Genomic DNA, 20,051 nt, shown 5'->3' on the forward strand with positions numbered 1-20,051 from the left:
GATACATTCACCGCATATCAATGATGATGAGCCAGAAAGGAATGAAATATGACTATTCAAGTCCTTAGGTTCGTAGTTGGCACATCCTATAGATACGCAAAAGAGTACATGCGTCCTTGTAGGATTTAGTCCGAAGGTTTGAGTCAGTACGGTGAAGCGTTGAAGGGATCGGATGGAAAAGGAGCTTAAAATCAGGGATTTTTAAGCTCCGTAATGTGGCACGATGAAAAGGAAAATAGAAGAACTGACGATAAAAACAGCAACTAATGAAATGGCGAGAGATGGGCCAAGGGTTATCTTATGAATACACTCTTGATGAATGTGCATATGTCATACAATTAATGTGGACATGAGCCATAGCTCAGTTCACTGATTACAGATGTGTTGCATCCCACCTGCCCGGGTTTGATCCTGGATCGAGCAGTGAGTGCCTCATTTTTCTCCTCAAAGTGCAAGTTAGAACTCTTAGGGCCTGTTCTGAACCTCTCCAGCTTCTGACTCCACAAAATTCGAGTGTGAAGCCGGCCCGAACGCCTAAGCTCCGTGAAGCTAGATTCACGAAGCTCAGCCCAATCGCGGTGTAAAAACATGAAGCTCCAAAAGCCCAGCTCCACGAAAGCCAGAATCAGGAATTGCCCAATATTACAACCACACTGCCACCGCCAAAGAAAACATTTGGAGCCACACGTGAAGAAAATCTAATCATGTTTTGAAACTAGATGTGTTTTCTGCCATGACCCCCACGGAGAGGTACTTCTCTGTTTGTCAAAGAGCAGAAAGGTAAGTTAGAAAATTTTGGCAATATAATTATCTATGTTGCACGGATACTTCAGAAAGTGCGCGTATCCAGTCGGATACTGCCCGATACGTATCCCATAAGTATCCTGTGATTTATTGATTTAAAAAAATAGTGTTTGATACGTCTGGGATACGTTTTGGATACGGCAACCCCTTCGTTCGACGTGTAAAACTGAAAACTCCTCGATCCCTTCCTGGCGCCGCCGCACGTCATCAATTCCCAGCTGGCCAGCTCGTCCCCTCGACTCCTTGGAGCAGGCGACCGCAGCCCGCAGGTCTCCAACTCTCCATAAATTCTCAGCTCCAGTCCTCTTCTCTCCCACATGTTCTTCTCTCCTTCTCACCTTCCGAATTCCAATCCAATCGATGCTGATAGGTCGCCGGCTCGTCGCCGGCAGAAGACATCCATGTCTCCCCTGCAGGAGGTATGTTCTCATCTCCCTCTCTTCCTCTGATCTCTCTTCTCCATCTCCTTCTCTGAATTCTGTACGCAGGTGTTTTAGGTTTAGATTTTAAGATTAGATCAGTTTTACTAATCTGTTTTCCTAATCTCCTCCTTTTACCATGCAGATCGGCCATGTCTAGTAGGTCTTCTTCAGTTAGAAGTGAAGCAGGCAGTGGAGGTAGCGTGGATTCTTCTCTGCGGTCAATGATGTCTTAATTTTTCGTTGGGTAAAGAGTAGCACTCCGCTGCATTGCTTGGCTCACTCGCCCAATCCCAAGTAAGTTAATTGAATTGAATTGAATTGCTTGCTGATTGTTATGTTTTCTAATCTGATTGTTGTTTTCTCCTAAGGTACTACACTCCAGCGTGGATTAGTGCAGTTCCAGGCCATCAAGCTCCACACATGGATCAAGGGATTTCAGATGAAAGAAATGCATGCTTTAGAAGATTCTTTCCTCATGGGGGCCCAGAAATGAACGAACTGAAACAACAGATTGCCAACTTCAGTCTCATGGGTCCTGGATTTAAATGGTTTCGACTCCATGGAAGATAGATCTTTGCTAGAGCCGAAGCAGTGGTGGGGGATTCATGGAAATTCTGCCCCGGCTTTGAGGACCATTGCTCTGAAATTACTTGGGCAGTCAACCTCCTCTTCTTGTTCTAAAAGGAACTGGAGTACATATGGCATGATACGCAATACATTGAGGAACAGGTTTTATACTCTTATACTCCTATTTCTTTTTCAATGCAATGGTGGTCAATTTTAGCAAAACTTCAATGAGAATTGACTGTCTCTTCTTTTCTTGTAGGCTCAACCCTGCACATGCTGAAGATTTAGTTTTTGTGCATAAAAACTTGCGCCTTATTTCAAGGAAATAACCAGAGTATATATCTGGCCCATCCAGATTTTGGGACATTGGAGGAGATAGATATGAGTTGTTGTGGTGCCGACTTCCTGCAGCAAGCTGAACTATCACTAGATGAGCCTGAACTGGAGGAGTTACTGAATGAAATTGAAGCATTGGATGTGGATTAGTGAGGTGGATGACCGAGCCTTATTGATTTGTGAACTGGTTGTGATGTGAACTCCTGTTTTATTTGTGAGAACCCGAACCTAAATTATGATATTTATATATCTATGCAACCATGTACGTGTGAATTTGATGTGCGAATTGTGAATGTGACTACCTTATTTGTTAAGCAATTATGTCGAACCATCGACATCGTGCATCCGAAGAAATGCAGTATTTGTTAAGCAATTGTGAAGACTTCAAATTTTTTATAAAACAGTGCATTTCCTACCAAAAACTCGTTATTCTTTCATATCTTTAATAATTATATGTATATACAGACGTATCCCCGTATCCTAGTTTTTAGAAAACTGACGTACCGGGCGTATCCCCGTATCGCGTATCCGATACGTGTCCAAGTATCCGTGCAACTTAGATAATTATGGGTTAAAGGTACTTCTCACATAAACTAGCGTGATAAACCCTATCTATTATTTCCACTGCAAGCAACTAATGGCAATACAATTGTGATTTTGGAAATAACATATACATCTTTAAAAATAGCTTACTATAAATTGACATGGAATATATAGACCTAAAAATAATGGAAGATAATCACCTCTTTCCAATTTGGAATCCCGCCCTCTGGAACCCATTGTGGATGGTCAAATTTGCAGGTTTCTTCATACTTACATGTTCTGGTCCTCATATAGAAAGCACACTCCTTTTCCCCAGGTCGCTGTGGATAAATAGGAAGGCTGCTTTCAAGCCTAGGGCGTTTGACCATAGTGTTTGGAGAATAAAATGCATCACTCTGCCCAATAGTACTATGGCTTCCCATAATAGATTGATGATAGAGAACTATAGTAGATATACAAAAGAACTTTATTAAGCTAGTGGTATTAGAAAACCATATACTAGCAATAAATAGTGGTACTAATAATATACTGAAATGAAGAATAATGGTACAACAAGGAAACAAATATATTGATCAGCCTCACACTCCTAACCTAAACACTAATATAAGTTGAGAATGAAGCTCTAAGGTCATTTACAGGACATCATGGGAAATATCTCTAACACCTCAAAGGTAGACTTGTATAAGCACATATACAGAACACCATGGAGCAACCTCTCGAAGTCTAAGAAATAGGCTTGCATTTTGTTTTCCGTAAAATTTATAGATAAAGCTGTTTCAAGCTCTATCTCACTGCAACCTTTAAAAAAACATGTATGGTCATCCAGTGCACGAGCACAAAATCGCTATATGACGACAAACAGGAAATCAACTTAACTGATAAGAAGTTATGCCGTCCAGCATAAAAATTATATGGTTTGCTCATCCTCATTTCATATGTAAATTGTGCAAGACCCGAACTTCTTTTTTTCTTGTACAGCTGCTAATTTCTCCTCTTTCAAACTTCAATAATGCTACTTCAACCTTATTCTACGCGCAAGATTATGAGATGTCGGAAAAGGCCCAGCTATGCAAGGACCTGAGATGTTCTGGAGGCCAAAAGTTGACACCCACATGAAACTGAGACCACCTAGAAACCAATTGTAATCCAGAAGGACCTGCCATATAGCTCCCTCCAACTTGGATAAGCCCCCCAACAGCATTGATGTGTACAAAGGAGCAGAAGCTGCTCAAGAAATAACTATCAGAAGCTTCCGACTGAAAGCCCAGTGGAGCATTGGGTGGGGGAGGGGGGGGGGTGTCTTGAATTGCTCCAGTCATACAGCAACTAACTCTTGAGTCCTTGACAGAATGGTTTGACCTGACGTCTCACTTGTGTGGACGCTGAGGAACCAGTTAAAAACTGACTATGAGACAGGTATGACTGGATAAGCAGAAGCACATGGCGCTGACAAACTTTCTCCGTCTCCACTATCTACTGTGTTCTAAGTGAAAACAACACGCGGACACGATTTATGCCGAGTACCATGCACGTTAATGCGCGCCAAATGCCACAACCAATTGATATTTTCGGACTCGATCCCGTACCCGTAGAAAAATTCAGTCACGCCCGAGAAATTGGACGTTTATTTCACAATGAATATGCTGCCGCACAGGTGTAACCGGCAAAACTCAGTAGCATTATCAAATAAACTCAGTAGCATTATCAAATAAACGCAGTAGAACACTACCACTTAGAAGAACAGGGAATGGGCTGCTCTCACCATCTTATTTCACAATGAATATGCTGCCGCACAGGTGTAACCGGCAAAACTCGGTAGCATTATCAAATAAACGCAGTAGAACACTACCACTTAGAAGAACAGGGAATGGGCTGCTCTCACCATCTGCGGGTCGCCTCGCGCCGACATGCGGGTCGAATCCGCCGGAGGCGGAGGGGTAGGGGTAGGGTGACGGGTCGCCAGCGTAGCGCGCCGCGATGAGGTCGATCTCGTAGGAAGAGTACCTCGCCGCCGCATCGTCGCCTGCCCCACCGCGGCCATATGGGTAAAAAGGGTAGTCCGACATCGCCGACGCATCGTTGCCTGCGCCACCGCGGCCGTATGGGTAAAAAGGGTAGCCCGACATCGCCGCCGGCGTACGAATGCGCTAGGGTTTCACGGGCTCGGGATGGGGACTGGGGTGGGAGGCTGTTGGGTACAATTCACCCAAAGAACGAAACCCTGTGTTCGTTTCTTTCCTGCTTTTCTAGGAAAGTATTACTACCTGCTTTACAATCTGCCCCCGAATTTCTAGAGACTTCTCCCATTTACTACTCCCTCCGTAAAAAAATACGCTCTTATATTTTTTTACAAAGAAAGTACCATTTACTACTATAAACAAAATACATATGGTTACATGTTTTTTTTAGATTCATATGATGAAATGCTTGAATATGCCCGATAGACCTAATAAGATTCATAGGCATACGATGATGACATACTTGAACATACCCAATAGACCTAGTAGGGTAAAACTACCTAATTGTAAGGCTATCATTTAAGCACGTACTAACTCATTATGATATCCTTCCCACTTACAAAGAATGTAGTGTTTTATGTTCCGCACCTCCTTCGTTTATCTTCTCCCATGTTGTTGAAGTAACTGAAAAACGCACAGAGCAAAAGAGATGATGCGTTAGTGATGGCGGCGATGCTAGGTTCGAAGAGATCCATATTCACCGACATAAAAAACATCTTTATTATCAAAGGAGAATTTGTCGTCGTCGTAATGATCACAATCTCCTTCTCTCTAGTTTGTTTGTATTAATCTTTTACCTCATGCATGAAAAATATATATAATATATTTACTATTATAAAGGAGAGTTCCCCGTCGTCGTAATGGTTATCACCTCCTTCCCTTGATTTTGCTTGTGATAATCCTCTACTTCCCGCATGAAAGAAAATAAAAATGCTATAATATCAGGAGAAACCACTAGAAATGACTTAAATCCACACACAAAGGCAATTAGGTGGTTGAGAGAGAGAGAGAGGAGAACTCGTTCCCCGTCTCCCCTTGAGGCGTCAACCAGGACAGAGGCCCTGAGGCTCTCCCCTCTGTACGACTTTGAGCAGACACCATCGTCGTCACTATCCTTGCACTAGCTCGTGGAATGCATGTTTGGTCTCGGTACCAGCAGTAGTCGCCTGTTACAGTGCCCCTTGTGCTCGATGATGGGCTCCACAAATCTCGTAGACTTCAAGTTCCCATCCATAAGGTTCGACAGTCGTCGCCACGACAACTTCCCACACCATTGATGATCGGACATGAAGGGTTCGACAGTCTAGCATACTAGATGATACCTCACAAGTGGCTGTGGGAACCGGTTGCATTGTTGCAATACATTTCAATTAGATTTGTTTGTGTGAAATATAAATATTTAGATTAATAACACGTGAAACAAAATTAAAAATACACATGACTCTGTTATATTTGATTATGTGTGGTTGTAAAATATTTATTGAATATAAGTAGAATAATAGAATGAAAAATAGTTTCCCATGTATGGTTGTATGTGATGGTGGCTCTTTTCCTATGCATGGTTGCATGTTGAGGTGGACCTTATCTCATCCAAAAATGTATAATGATGTGGCATGCTTGCATGTTGAAATAAATAAGTTATCGAGGATCACTCACTTAGGTATATATGATATGATGTGTTCCATTATCTCAATGAACTGCTCACCATATGTTTGAGGTAATGTGTAATGAAAGTAACTATGCTATGGCTATGTCTTTCAATCAGACTATGAACATTTTACGTTTGATATTGTAGTGTTCAGTTTTGAAGAATCATGCTGTCAAGATTATCGACGGGCAAAAAAACTATGAATAATATGTCAATGTGAATTTTTGGATAGTAAAACTCGATCAAAATTGTGCAAAAAATTACATGATTCTATACCAGTTTTATTTGGCCCACTACTTTTGGTAGGAGTGATAACTAAATATATTAGAATTTGTGGCATGTTTCTATCCAGTTTAACTTCCATTATCAAATTTAGTGAATTTCATGCAACACCACATCATTAAACTTGACTTATTGTTGTAGCACTATTTGTGGATATCCCTTACCATATATCGTGTTCAACTAGATAAAGAATATATGAACTATTAAATCAAGTGTATTTTCTATTACTAACTATGTGCATTCGGGTTATTTGGTTTATACAATTTTCTAGTTCGTATGGTATTAGTACTTTGATAAAGATGATATGAAATTAAGATATGGTTCACTTTCGGTATATACCAAATCATCTCGGTATGTTTTTGACATATACCATAATAACCAAAGTTGACACGAATTCGAAACTGACATAATAATAATTTACAAATTTGTGACTCAAAAAACCACAATTTTTTATACAAACCATATATGAGTATATATTCATGCATGGATTCATGCCTTGATGGTTATGGACGAGTTTAGCATGTTTATAAGAGGAAAAATGATACATTCCAAGAAAAATGGTTGTGCTCAGCTGTAAGGTTAGACCGTGGGGGAATCCGAGCGATTGGTTGGTGCTTACAAATTGAACACTGATGTGGCATCATGTGCATGTTGAGAGAATTGTTAGTAGTGGAGATAAACTTCTTAAAAATGCAGGATGAGTACTGAATGATTGTTCGTCTTAAGAAATATAACTATATTTTTTAATTCAATTTATTTGGTTACCCATTCATTTTTTGGTATATATCATTAAAACCAAAATTCAAAACGTTATGAAAAGTTCATATCATTACCAAAAACCCGAAACCATAAAAATCGTAAAATTAGTCGGTTTGGTTTTAGAATGCACAGAGTGATCTATTACGATGTTGCAACCCAAGGATCCATCAGCTAGATACATGAAAGAAATTTTGTTCCGTTGCAACCCATGGATATATTTGCTAGTAAGTCTTAAATGTGAGAAATTTTTTCAGGGAATTAAATGTGAGAGGTTAATATAAATACTCCCTCCATCTCGGTTTATAGGGCGTGCGCGTAGTTCTAGGTCATCCATTTGACTAACTAAATATGAGTTATATGTCACCAAAAGTATATCATTGGATTCTTAAATGGATGTAGTTTGTAAACATTTTTTTTTATCAAACAAGTATATAGCTAGTTAAATTCTCAACCTAGAATGACGCGCATGCTCTCTGTAAACCGAGACGGGGGAAGTAATAAATTTGGCTAGGGGCCATGGGCCACTTTAGCCCTAACAAACTCCACGGCTCCAACTCAGCGAGGATAAGTATTGGGCCGGGGACTGGCCGGGGATTCCAACGCGGGCCCGCCAGCCACTCAGCACTCCAACTTGCATCCATTTCCCAAATGACACAATCCGCCGAGTGAAACTTTCCCCCACTCGTCCTAAACCCTAACCCCGGAACCTCGGATCGATCAGACACAGCTCCGCCGCAGCAATGGCCGCCATCTTCTCCGCCTCCGGCCGCCGCCTGCTCTCCACTGCCGCTGCGGCTGCGGAGTTCCCCGTCCCGATGGCCCGCATCCGCAACCTCGCCCGCGCGGGCCAGCTCGCCGACATCGACGCCGCCGTCGTGCCGCTCGTGCCGACCAACCCCAAAGCCGTGATCTCCGCCCTCTCCGTGGTCGGCCTCTCCGACCGGGCCTCCGCCATCCTCTCCACCATCCCGTCGCCCACCGCCGAGCATCTCAACGCCCTCCTGGCCCCGCTCCTCCGCCGCCGCCGCCTCGCCGAGCGCGTGCCTGCTCTGCTGGACGCGCACCCCTCGGCGCCGCGCGACGCCTTTACGTGGTCCATCCTCGCCAAGTCCCTCTGCATCACCAAAGGCGCCGACCACGCGGTGTACCTCCTCCACGGGGAGGAGCCGCCTTCCCTCCACCTCTACACGGCCATCATCGACTCCTACTACAAGCAAAAGAAGCCCCACCGCGCCGAGGAGCTGTGGCGCGAGATGGTCGAGGAACGCGGCATCGCGCCCGACGCTGCCGCTTACAATGTCAGGATCACCTACAAGTCGGCAACCGGCACGGTGGAGGAGGTGCAGGAGCTTATCCGAGCCATGGGCGAGGAGTCGGGGCTGCGGCCGGATGTCATCTCCTACAATGGGCTGATCCGGGTGCTGGGGCGGCACAAGAGGGTGGACGAGGCCCTGGAGGTATACAGGAGCTTGCAGGAGAAGGGGGCGGCGGAGGGGAACACTGAGGCGAAGTTGGCACCGGAGTGCGCAACATACGCATGCATGGTGGGGGCGCTGTGCAGCGAGGGGAGGTTGTCAGAGGCGGAGGACGTGTTCTACGAGGGGGTAAAGCGCAAGAAGGTTGCAGACCTGGGCACGGTGCGGAAGCTGGTAGTGGCTCTCAAGGAGGCTGGCAAGGGTCGGGCGGCGAGGCGGGTGGTGGTCGGGCTACGCAAGAAGTTCCCTGACCAGTTCGACGGTCCATGGAAGGAGCTTGAGAAGGATGCCGGCCTCACACCGGGTGCCAGCAACGAAGAGGAGGAAGTGGAGGAGGACGAGCAGCAGCCAGAGAAGACGGCGGCGGCGGTATGAGCATTCCGGGCAACATCTGGAGGTGACCATTTTGTACTTGTTTGATGAATTGTGAGGCAGTATGCCGGTTTAATAAGTACAATTTTTTCTGAGGTTACAATAGATACTCATACATAGTTTTTGGATGTGGTGCCTCGCGGCAGCAACGATCCATAGTATTTGTGTTCCTGTTGTCCAACTGCCGACTTGCTACAGAATGCCAGGGCCTTTTAGACGAAGTGCATTCCTATATTGGTAGTTGAATTTACACGGCTCATGATGGATTTGCTTTCGCTGATGAGTGACCTTATCCATACCAGTAGATCTCGAACTGTATCCATATCAGTATAGGTATTTTGCTGCTCCCTTTTCAGTTCACTGCTGAAGAACAACGCTCACCTCTGTGAATTCTCCGTCCTGCCTTGTTCTTGTTTTTTCTCCCGTGCTTTCATTTGCATCACAAATTCCCAAGACCACATTCAGGAATCTGCAGGCTCGTACTAACTGATACATAATGGTTGCTGGTTTGGTTTGCCAGCTAATATCTCCGGGCTTGTCTCGGCCCTAGCACTTGGGCAAACTGTGAGAATTTTTAGAGAAATTGTACAGAAACATATGTTCAACTCAAGTTGAGGAGTGGAGCATTCCCACCGGCCGCAAGGTTCTTCGATTGCGAGGAATGCCCAGCTACTGAATCATGGAGGGTGTGCATTTGGTGAGGACCCAATAGAATAGAATACCATGATTTCAGTACAGCGTAATGGAATTCTCCATTCATTCATGTATGTGGTTGGAGTCAGTAGAGTGAAACGTAATGGTTTCCTTTTTGTGTTTGGTTGGAGAGATAGATGGAATGGATTTTATTCAGCCTCATCCCTAGAATATGGGTGGTGAGAATATGGGAGAGGAAACCCACCCCCGCCGCATGACCGCTCCCGCGACCCCCTTCGCCCCCGCCACTACCTCCACCCCCGCCGCCGCCGTAGATCTCGCCGCCACCCTCCTAGCCGCAGGCCCGCTCACCCCCCGCCTCCTGGCGTCGGGCGCGCCTGCCCCCCTCACCAAGCCCGCTCGCGCGCCCCATGGAGTCGCTGGCCAGATCCACGGGGGAATGGTTGGAAGACAGGCAGATGTACAAGATGCATCTCCCGCATGTCTACAAAGCCTTCCCGCAGATGCTCTAGCCGCTCAACTTCGTCTCGCCGGCGGTGCTGCGGGAGACTCGAGGGAGGAGATGGAGGGAGCGGGCGATGCGGATCCGCGACGACGCCCTCTCCTGGACCCAGTGCACACGCGAATGGAGGGAAGCAGAGGAGGAAGCAACGAAGGAGGAAGCAGAGGAGGGACCGAATCTGTTCTCTCACTCTCGCAGGTATGCTTGGATGTGCAAGGATCATGTGGATTGGGAGCTGTTGAATCTAGCCCTGCGGATCTACTTCGAAGGAGATTTCTCAGAGAAGCACAGGATGCCCCACCCCAGGGAGCCGCCGATTGCGTTTGTCCGGTGGGCGAAAGGAGAAGTGAATTCAGGAGATCCACGCCGTGCTGCGAGATGGGAATGCTTGACTGGACTCATGCCCACTAGCACGCCACCAGAGCCGGAGCAGGTGGATCCCCTACCTTACCTCTCCCCCAAACCTGCAGAGGATTGAAATTAGGCCTGCAATCTGCATCAATTGAGCTGTCTAGTGGTTATTTCTGCTTCCTGAGAGACAACATCTGGCTGGAGGATAAGAAGGAACCAGAACCTCTGATGAAATTCCCTTATCACCGGGTGTATGGCTGTGTGGCTCCGGTTCTCAGTGACTCTGATATTTCTGGCGTGGAACAAAGGCTGGCTGTTCTTCAGGGGGCTTCTCTCCCATTTGATCCAGGCGATCATTCCGTGTCTTCGATCAAGGCTGCTTTGACCGAATCCACTGAGAACAGCGGACCAAATTCTGGAGAAGTCCCTGACCCTGTTTCCAGCCCTGCTTTGTTGGTGTTACAACAAGGGGGAGGATTCAAATTTCTTCAGAAAGCGCGGAGTGCTGTTAAGAAAGGGAAAAAGGTGTTGACGCTGGCGCCACCGAAGCATCCTCTCTGCCTAGCTGCCATGGTGACTTGGCTGAGGGTTTCTACAGCCAGCTCTGGATCCCTATAAAGCCCCCCCGAAAACCCTAAGGACTCCTCCACTCTCCCTCCCACCGCCGCCGCCAACCCCCACGAGCTCTCAGTCATGGCGGACTCTGGGCATGGGCGTGGTAGAGGCAAAAACAAAGGAGGAAGATCTGATGGTGGCAATAATTGGAGGCAGGATCAATCCATGCAGCCTCCGATGGGCGCCCCCCCCCCCCCCCGCCGTTCTTCGGCTATGGATTCCAGGGTGGCCTCCCTCCTTGGGGCTTTCCCGGACAATTTCCTCCGCAATTTCAGCAACAATGGGGAGGAGCCCCGGTTGGGCAGTGGTACGGCCCGCCTCCACCCCAGATGGGGCAACAATCTGGGCAGGCTCCTATAGTTGCTCAAGACCAATCTGCTGGAGGTTCTGAATCTCAGATCAATGGAAAATCTCAGGGCAAGAATCAGCAAAAGAAGAAACAGGACACCCAGAAAACTGCTCCTGCCCCTGCTTCGGGCCTTATGGCATACTCTGAGGTGATCTGCTACAACTGTGGGGAACCAGGGCATCATTTGGATAAATGTATCAAGCCCAAGAGTTGTTTTATCTGCAAAATGGTTACCCACAAAGTTGATAATTGCCCTGTCAGAAGGAAAACTCATAGTTCTGCTAGATATGTGGGAAGTGCTGCTCCAGGATTAGGGTTCTACCACATAGACCCACCTGATGAAAACGCTCAATACCATGGCTCCCTGAAAAATGTGGGGATTGTTCTTGTGGAAGCTGGTGAAGTGACCAAACAGGAACTTGCCACTGAGTTTGCAGACATTTACAAAACCAACTGGCCTTGGCCAATCAATGCCCTAGATGAATGGACATTCTTGGTCAAATTCCCACCTGAGATAGATGTAGTTCAAGTTGTTGGATACCCTTGTTTTGGTCTCAAAAAAGACAATGTTGTAGTCAATGTGGAAGTCTGGAAAGGCATGATTGAGGCTGAAGAGGACCTCCAGGAAACTTGGATCAAAATTAGGAAAATGAATCCAAAATGGTGTGACTGGACTGTGCTGGATCAAATCACTTCCACCTTGGGGGTCTTACGGGATGTGGATTGGCAGCATAATTTCAAGTCATTCTATGAAACTGTCAGGGTCAAAATCTTGAGCAAAGATCCCTCCAAAATCCCTGCTGAAAGGCTCTTTGGGGTTGGGAACAAAATCTACAGGCTGCTCATTGAAGTGGAATCCTTGACACCCACTGAAACTGGCACCTCCACCAACCTTTCCACTGGTACTTATGTCTCTGCAGCTGAGACTGGTAACAATCTAACTGAAGATGCTGAATCCAACATGAGCTCTAGGTCTGAATCAGATAAAGGGCCTGCTGCCAACTCAGGGGCCCCCTAGCAACAGAGGGCAGTCTTTTGGCCACAATCAAAGGCTTGGAGAGGCTACACCTACTTCAGTCCTCAAGACACACCTCCCTGATTCTCCATACACTCCTCAAATCAGCATCCAGGAAAAGATCATGAATTCTGTGCTTGAAGAAGCTGATGAGTTCAACCTCCTCAGGGAAATGGAGCTCCTGGAAGATGATGATCTGATGGAATTTGAAGGTTCTGTAGATCTACAAGAGGATCAAGATGCTCTTATTAAAGCTGTTGATCTCCCAGACAATTTGGACTCTCAATACAACACTGACTTCCCTGCCCTTCCTAAGGAGATGCACCCTCCCAAATGGGGCCCTGTTCAAGCCACCAGAGCCAGTGCCAGGGTGGCTGGTGACAAGAGAACCATTATTGGAAAAGCTCAATAGCTCAAAGAGGTTCAGAACCTGGAAGTGCGAAAACCCCAGGGTATGAAACACAATTCCTTTTCCAACTTTAATGAACCTTCCTTCAATGCCATTGCTGCTAAGATTGGTGTAGATGTTACCTCTCTTAATGATGACATTGAATGCTCTTCCTTTAATTATGCTCTCCAAAACAGAACTGAAGGCTCTGTTTGTGAGAATTTCTCTCTAGCTGGTAATTCTAGTTTAGATTGCATTGACCCCCCTACTGAGCCGAGTGAGGGTCTCTGGTCTCTTATTTGCAGACATAAACGGGGCAAGCACCCTAGGAACAACATTTCTCTATGAATGCTCTATTCTGGAATATTGGAGGCATTGCTGCTCCTGGTAGGAAAACCCTTATCATTGACACCATTAACAAAACTCATGCTACCATCCTAGGGTTCCAGGAAACTAAGAAGGAGGCTTTCTCCTCTTCTTATCTTAAATCTCTCATTGGCAACAGAGATTTTGACTGGCATACCCTTCCATCCAAAGGATCTGCTGGAGGCATCCTGATGGGAATAGATTTAAGCATTTTTGATGTTGTTGCTTGGTCACATCTAGATTTTTCTATTAGTTGTTTAGTTAATTTGAAAACTACTGGTCAAACCTTTAGGGTTGTCACTGTTTACGGCTCTCCTTATGAAGAAGGAAAAGAAGCCTTTATTTTTGAACTTCATACCTTATTTTTAGATACTCACACTCCCACTCTGATTGGGGTGATTTTAATCTAGTTAGGAATGCTGTAGATAAAAGCATTGGTTCCATTAATCATAAATGGAGTGACTGCTTTAATGCCTGGATTGAGATCTGGAGCTTGCTTGAAATTAAGCTTTCTTCTAGGAAATTTACTTGGGCCAATAATCAAGTAGACTTGATTATGTCCACCATTGACAGAATTTTCTGTGATACAGAATTAGATAGTTTTTCCTCCCTTTCTAGTTGTAGAGCTCTGCCCAGATGTGGTAGTGACCACACACCTTTGCTCTGGGACTCTGGTCTTAACCAAGCTCCAAAGAGCAATAGCTTTAAGTTTGAAAAGTGGTGGCTGCTTAGAGAAGATTTCACTGAGCTAGTCAGGAAAATCTGGAATGAACCCACTGGGAGCAGCTGCCCCCTAGAGAGCTGGCAGATCAAAGTCAGGAGATTTAGGAGAACTACCAAAGGTTGGAACTCTAATGAGGAAGCCAATCTTAGAAGATACAAAAGGATTCTTCTCCTTGAGTTTGATTCTCTAGATATTAAGGCAGAAACCTCTGACCTCTCTGAGGCTGAGACTAGTAGATTAAACTTTGTCCATGGAGAGCTTAAGAAAATTTGGCTTCAGGAAGAAATCAAAGCCAAACAAAGGTCTAGAGATAGGAACATTAAGGAGGGAGATAGGAACACTGCTTATTTCCATGCAGTAGCTAATCAGAGGAGGAGGAAAACCCTCATTCACTCCCTTGATGGCCCTAATGGCCCTGTTACTGAGGTAGATGAGATGCTGAAAGTGGCTAGTGACTTCTACAAAGACCTGTTTAAGAAAGAAAACCCTTCTGGGTTCTCTTTACAAAGCAACTTTTTCTCTGCTTCTGAAAAAGTCTCTCCTGCTGAAAATGAGCTGCTGGAAGCTCCTTTTTCAGAGGCAGAGGTGAAAGAAGCCATTTTCAGCTCCTATCCTGATGGGCCCCCTGGCCCTGATGGAATTCCTTTCTTGTTTTACCAGCACTTTTGGGACTTGGTGAAAAAAGATCTCATGGATCTTTTCCAAGCCTTTCACATAGGTGAATTGGATATAAATAGGCTCAATTTTGCTATGCTCTCTCTTATTCCTAAAGAGCCTGAGGCCACCTCTATGAAGAAATTCAGGCCTATCAGCCTGATTAACTGTAGTTTTAAGATTTTCTCTAAAGTCCTCACCACTAGGCTCTCTAAGGTTCTGCAGAGGTTGATTGCAAGCAACCAATCTGCATTTCTGAAAGGGAGATACATTTTAGAGAGTGTTGTTACTGCTCATGAAGTCCTTCATTCAGTCCACTCAGGAGGTGATAAAGGGCTTGTCCTTAAACTGGACTATGAGAAAGCCTTCGATAAAGTTGACCTCAATTTCCTTATGAAGCTCTTGGAGCTTAGGGGTTTTGGGGGTAAATGGACTAGTTGGATCCAGCAACTTACTCATGGGGGGTCTGTTGGGGTCAAACTAAATAACTGTGAAAGTGATTTTTTCCGTGCTGGCAAAGGCCTTAGGCAAGGTGACCCCATATCCCCTCTTTTGTTTAATTTAGTAGTCGACGTTCTTACTAAAATGTTGAGCAAAGCTGCTGATCATAGCCTGATTGCAGGGCTCTGCCCTGAGGTTTGCCCTGGTGGCATCATCTGCCTGCAATATGCAGATGATACCATCCTTTTCTTGGACAATGACTCCACACATGCTAGCAACCTGAAAACTGTTCTAACCTGTTTTGAGCAAGTCTCAGGCATGAGAATTAACTACTCCAAAAGTGAACTCATCCCTATCAACATGGATGACCGGGAGTTAGCTGATTTTCTTTCTATTCTAGTCTGTAGTAAAGGTAACTTCCCCATTAAGTACTTAGGTATCCCTCTCCATTATGATAAGCTGAGGAGAGAAGATAGCCAACCCCTTCTAGATAAAATCATTAAAAGGATTGCAGGGTGGAGGGGCAAACTCCTCTCTTACAGAGGTAGGTTGATCCTCATCCAAGCTTGTTTGGCTAGCATCCCAGTGTACCTCCTCTCCTTCTTCAAGTTCCCTAAATGGGCAGTGAATCTCATCAACTCTCAGATGTCTCATTGCTTGTGGAATGATTTTGAGGGGCATAAGAAGCTGCACCTTGCTAACTGGGGCCTAGTCTCTATGAAAAAAGACTTTTGAGGCTTAGGCACACCTAACCTCCAAGAAATTAACATCTGCCTTCTAGGGTCTTGGATTAAGAGATTCTATGAGGAAGATCTGAAACCCTGGAAGCTACTTATTACTCATAAGTTCTTGGGTAATAAACCTAATATTTTTGTCCCTTCCTCCAAACCTAAGACTTCTAGATTCTGGAAAGGCTTAAAATCTATTATGCATGCTGTGAAATTTGGCTATAGATGGAACATAGGGGATGGGAGCAGAACCAGGTTCTGGGAAGATACTTGGTTTGGCACATCCCCCCTAGCAGTCCAATTTTGACCTATTTACTCAGTCGCAATGGAATTAACAAAAGTGTGAATGAAGTTTGAGATGGGAAATGCCTAAAACTTTCATTTAGAAGGAACTTTAGTGACAGTCTCATGGAACAATGGTTCCAGCTGGAGGAAATTGCCAAGAGCATTGCCTTTACTGCCGAGCCAGATGCTCTGATCTGGCAACTAGACAACAAGGGAAGTACTCCTCCAGCTCCCTCTATCATATTATCAACTTTAGAGGGGTCCAACCCATGTTTATCCCTGCAGTCTGGAAATTAAGAGTTCCCCCTAAAATTCATGTTTTTCTCTGGCTCCTCTCAAAAAATAAATTGATGACTAGAGATAATCTTAGGAAAAGACACATCATTAAACCCCTTGAGTGTGTTTATTGTTTGGAACAAGAATCTTGTTCTCACCTATTTTTTGAATGTATTGTTGCTAAACATCTCTGGCCCCTATTGAGGAATTTTTCTCTATTCAGATTGGCTCATCCTTCGAATCTGTCGCCAGATTCTGGATTGCTACCAAAAAGTGCTCAGTTTTAAATACTGTTAGCTCAGCTGTCCTCTGGTGCCTATGGAAATATAGAAATGCTATGATTTTCAGTAACACCTCCTGGATTTCCATTCCACAGGTCTTGAGGTTGATCAGGAACATGGTGAGAAACTGGGCGATTCTCTCCTCCGGGTCAGACAAGGACAAGCTGATGTCCTTCGTGGAAACCCTAACAAGATCCCTCCAGAAACTGTTGGCGATCACATGTGGCCGAACAAGGCTCGACCTGCTCTGGGACTGGATCCGTGGGCTCGGCTCAAGATCTCTGATGATGATGATGGGCTCCTGTCGCCAAAGAAGAGAGACATCCACCACGTCCAGCCCGGTGTCTCCGCTCCTTGCTTGCTGGTCGCCGCAGGCTGACACGGCCCCTCGGCTGAAGACCATGAAGGCTTCGCTGGACCCTCCTTGTGCCATTTGAGTGCTCTGCTTAGCCGCTCTTCCTTTGGCACCGCTCGAGTGACCGTGTTATCAGAAAACATGTCATCCCCCCCCCCCCCAGTTTGTAGCTTTTCTTCCTTTGTTTTTCGAACTGCTCTTTTGAGCTGCTGTATCAGACTATGTCGTGGTTTCGTTCTCAGCAATGGAACCGGGGAGGTGCTCCCTGTTTTTCTGAAGAAGAAAAAAGAATATGGGTGGTGCGAATGTGTATATGCATGACACAATTCACATTGTTTCCTGGTGAACAAGACACATATACCAGTCAAGAATCATCAACCGGCACACGCATCAAGCAAAAGTCACTTGCAGATCAAGCTAAAACCCATTTCAATAATTGTTTTCCTTTTGAATTTTTACATTGTGCTGGAGAGGATTTTAAATTTTTACATTCAGCTGGAGACGAAGACAGCGGGGCCTGCTCTACTCCTCTTCTCAACTCTGCCAAATGGCCGGCGCCCGCCCACCAAATCGGTTTGGTGCTGCCGGCTTGTCGCCGCTTTGCGTCCCACTGCTGAATCGGCTGCTGCCCACCCGCCAAATCATGGTTGCCTGAATCAATTTCGGGTCTTCTGCATCTGTGACCCGACTCGGACTGGCTGAGTAGAAACAAACTATCTGTTATGTGCACATTGTTTGGTAGCATGCGTCGTCAATGGTCATTTTTGTGTCTGGATGCCTGCATATGTGTTTTTAGGGTGAGAAACGGCAAAGCGTAGCTGTTTGGTTGTGTGCAGTGTGGTATTTTCCCTTTAGAAAATGGTGACCTTACTACCACTATGACCACACCAATTGCCCCCCCCCCCCCCCCACAGGCCCCCCAAGCCCCTTTTTTATCACTCCTTTAGAATCGGCCCAGTCGCGTCCCAGAAGCCCAATATTCATTGGTTAGGGCCGGAATTGGCTTGGCGGACACAGGCCGGAGCCAGCACGCTGGGGGGGGGGGGGGGGCGCTGGGGGAAACGTGTTTGGCGCGAACGCCTGGTGGTTAGCGTCTAGGCGACGCCGAGAATCTTCGTCGTCCTCATCGCTTCGGTTTCCCGCGGGAATCAATGCGAATGCTGCCACCGGCCAGCCTTCCATTGATTCACGGGCGGTGCAGTGAAGGGGCGCCACCGCCGCGCGCCCCGCCTCCTCCCAACACACGTCCACACTGCTGCCGCCCACTGGCCGCTATAAAAACTGCCCTCCCTCGCTGCTGGCCGCACACTTGCCACAACCGCTCTCACTCGCCGCCGACGCCCCTTCCTCTCCCTCTCGCCGCTGACGCCCCCTCTCTCCTTCGCCTCCGTCTCCCTCTCTCCTGTGCCAACGATGGCTGAGTGTTTCCTCGACGATGGAGCGGCGGCCAACGGCTTCGGCCGCCGCCACCTGCACGAGGCGGAGGCCTGTCTCCTCTACGAGGTGGACTACCCGGCGCCGCCCGACATGCGGGTGCCAGGCTCGTGGAGGCTCAGCGCCAGCGGAGTTCCGGTGCCACCACCGCCGCCCTCTGGTGCTGAACGGCGCGTTGAGATCGCGCGGATCAGGTCGTCGCTGCTGGAGCATCGCGGCACCAACCGAGGTACGCCCCAGACAGCCGCAATCTATGGACGGCGTACTTCGAGCGCCACCACGCCGACCAGCTGGCTGCCACGAACGATACTACTATCATGATGAATCCGAGAACGATACTACTACTACTACTACTACTCAAATATCAAGAATTAACTATCCAACTATGATCCACATGCAAGCATCATCTCCAACATCGTACTCCAAAACATAATATCAACTAGCATCATGATGAAAATAATACTGGCCACTAATAATCCAAAGGCAACATGTCATCCACATAATCATCAAAATACAAGTCCTAGAACTCCAAGCAAATATCATGGCAATAGCAAGATCAAAACAATACTTCGAGAAATGCCATGAACAAATCATACATAGCTAATACAAATTTTAAACAAGTTCAAATAATTTAAACCATGTCACTGCATTGCAATCATGCAAATGGAGGGTGTGGCTTGCATGGGGTAGATGAAATCACCGGGAAGAAGTGCGAGAAGCTCGCGGAAAGAATCGTCCGAAAACGTTCTCACTCGGAGGGGGCTGATTAAGGCAAGGGCAAAATAGTCATTTTCAGAATGTTAACACATGGTGAAAATGATACCAACGGAATGGCCTTGACAAGACGAAGAAGTGGGCTTTGGAATCACCTCATTCGGAGTTAGGAGCAAAAAGTTATGACCAGAGGAGTGCCAGGGACCAATCTGTAAAAATATATCCACAAACAGGCCCCTGAGTGGAAAAACAGAAAACGCATTTTGAGGGAATACACCTTCGCTGCAGAGAAAACGTATTCGGGCTGAGAACTGCGCCAGAGTACGTTTTCCTGAACAAAAAGCGTATTTCTCAAAAGTCGTCTCCACATATCAACGTCATCAGCACCTCGTCAACGCGGGCTTAGGCTGACATGTGGGGCCCGCGGGGAGAAGGGGGCCCGCCTGGCCTCTGTCTTCTTCTTCCTCGCCCTACTCCCGCACGGGACAGAGGAGGCAGGGGAGGGCGCGTCACCGGCGACGGGCCGGCCGGCTCCGGCCGTCTCTGGCGAGGGCGAAGCCACCGGTGGGCTTGGGAGGCCTCGCCGCCTCCATTCAGAGAGGAAGCGGGCGCCGGGGAGAGCTAGGGCGGCCGCGGCTTGGAGACAACAGAGGACGGGGCGGCGGCCAAACGTGGCTCCGGCGACGAGGCGAG

General features: G+C 46.6%; 2 protein-coding genes across 3 annotated transcripts in view; one reads left to right on the plus strand and one right to left on the minus strand.

Moving 5' to 3' along the window:
* LOC123078571 (zinc finger CCCH domain-containing protein 8) overlaps positions 1–4,913 on the minus strand; it is an 11,906-nt gene extending 6,993 nt beyond the window's left edge. Inside the window, exons 1-2 of one of the 2 annotated variants that reach the window (XM_044501120.1) lie at positions 4,555–4,913; positions 2,873–3,114 (exon numbers count right to left, since the gene is read on the minus strand). In XM_044501120.1, coding sequence (XP_044357055.1) covers positions 2,873–3,114; positions 4,555–4,798 — 486 coding nt within the window. In that variant the 5' untranslated portion in view covers positions 4,799–4,913. The remainder of the gene's footprint in view (positions 1–2,872; positions 3,115–4,554) is intronic. The other variant, XM_044501121.1, reaches the window with a different exon arrangement.
* A 3,078-nt stretch (positions 4,914–7,991) lies between these two features.
* On the plus strand, positions 7,992–9,621 carry LOC123078572 (pentatricopeptide repeat-containing protein At4g36680, mitochondrial). The gene has a single exon (XM_044501122.1). The coding sequence runs from the start codon at positions 8,120–8,122 to the stop codon at positions 9,227–9,229; it is 1,110 nt and encodes a 369-aa protein (XP_044357057.1). The 5' UTR covers positions 7,992–8,119; the 3' UTR covers positions 9,230–9,621.
* The last annotated feature ends 10,430 nt before the right edge of the window (positions 9,622–20,051 follow it).

The sequence above is a fragment of the Triticum aestivum genome, chromosome 3D, assembly GCF_018294505.1.
Source record: "Triticum aestivum cultivar Chinese Spring chromosome 3D, IWGSC CS RefSeq v2.1, whole genome shotgun sequence".
NCBI lineage: Eukaryota > Viridiplantae > Streptophyta > Magnoliopsida > Poales > Poaceae > Triticum > Triticum aestivum.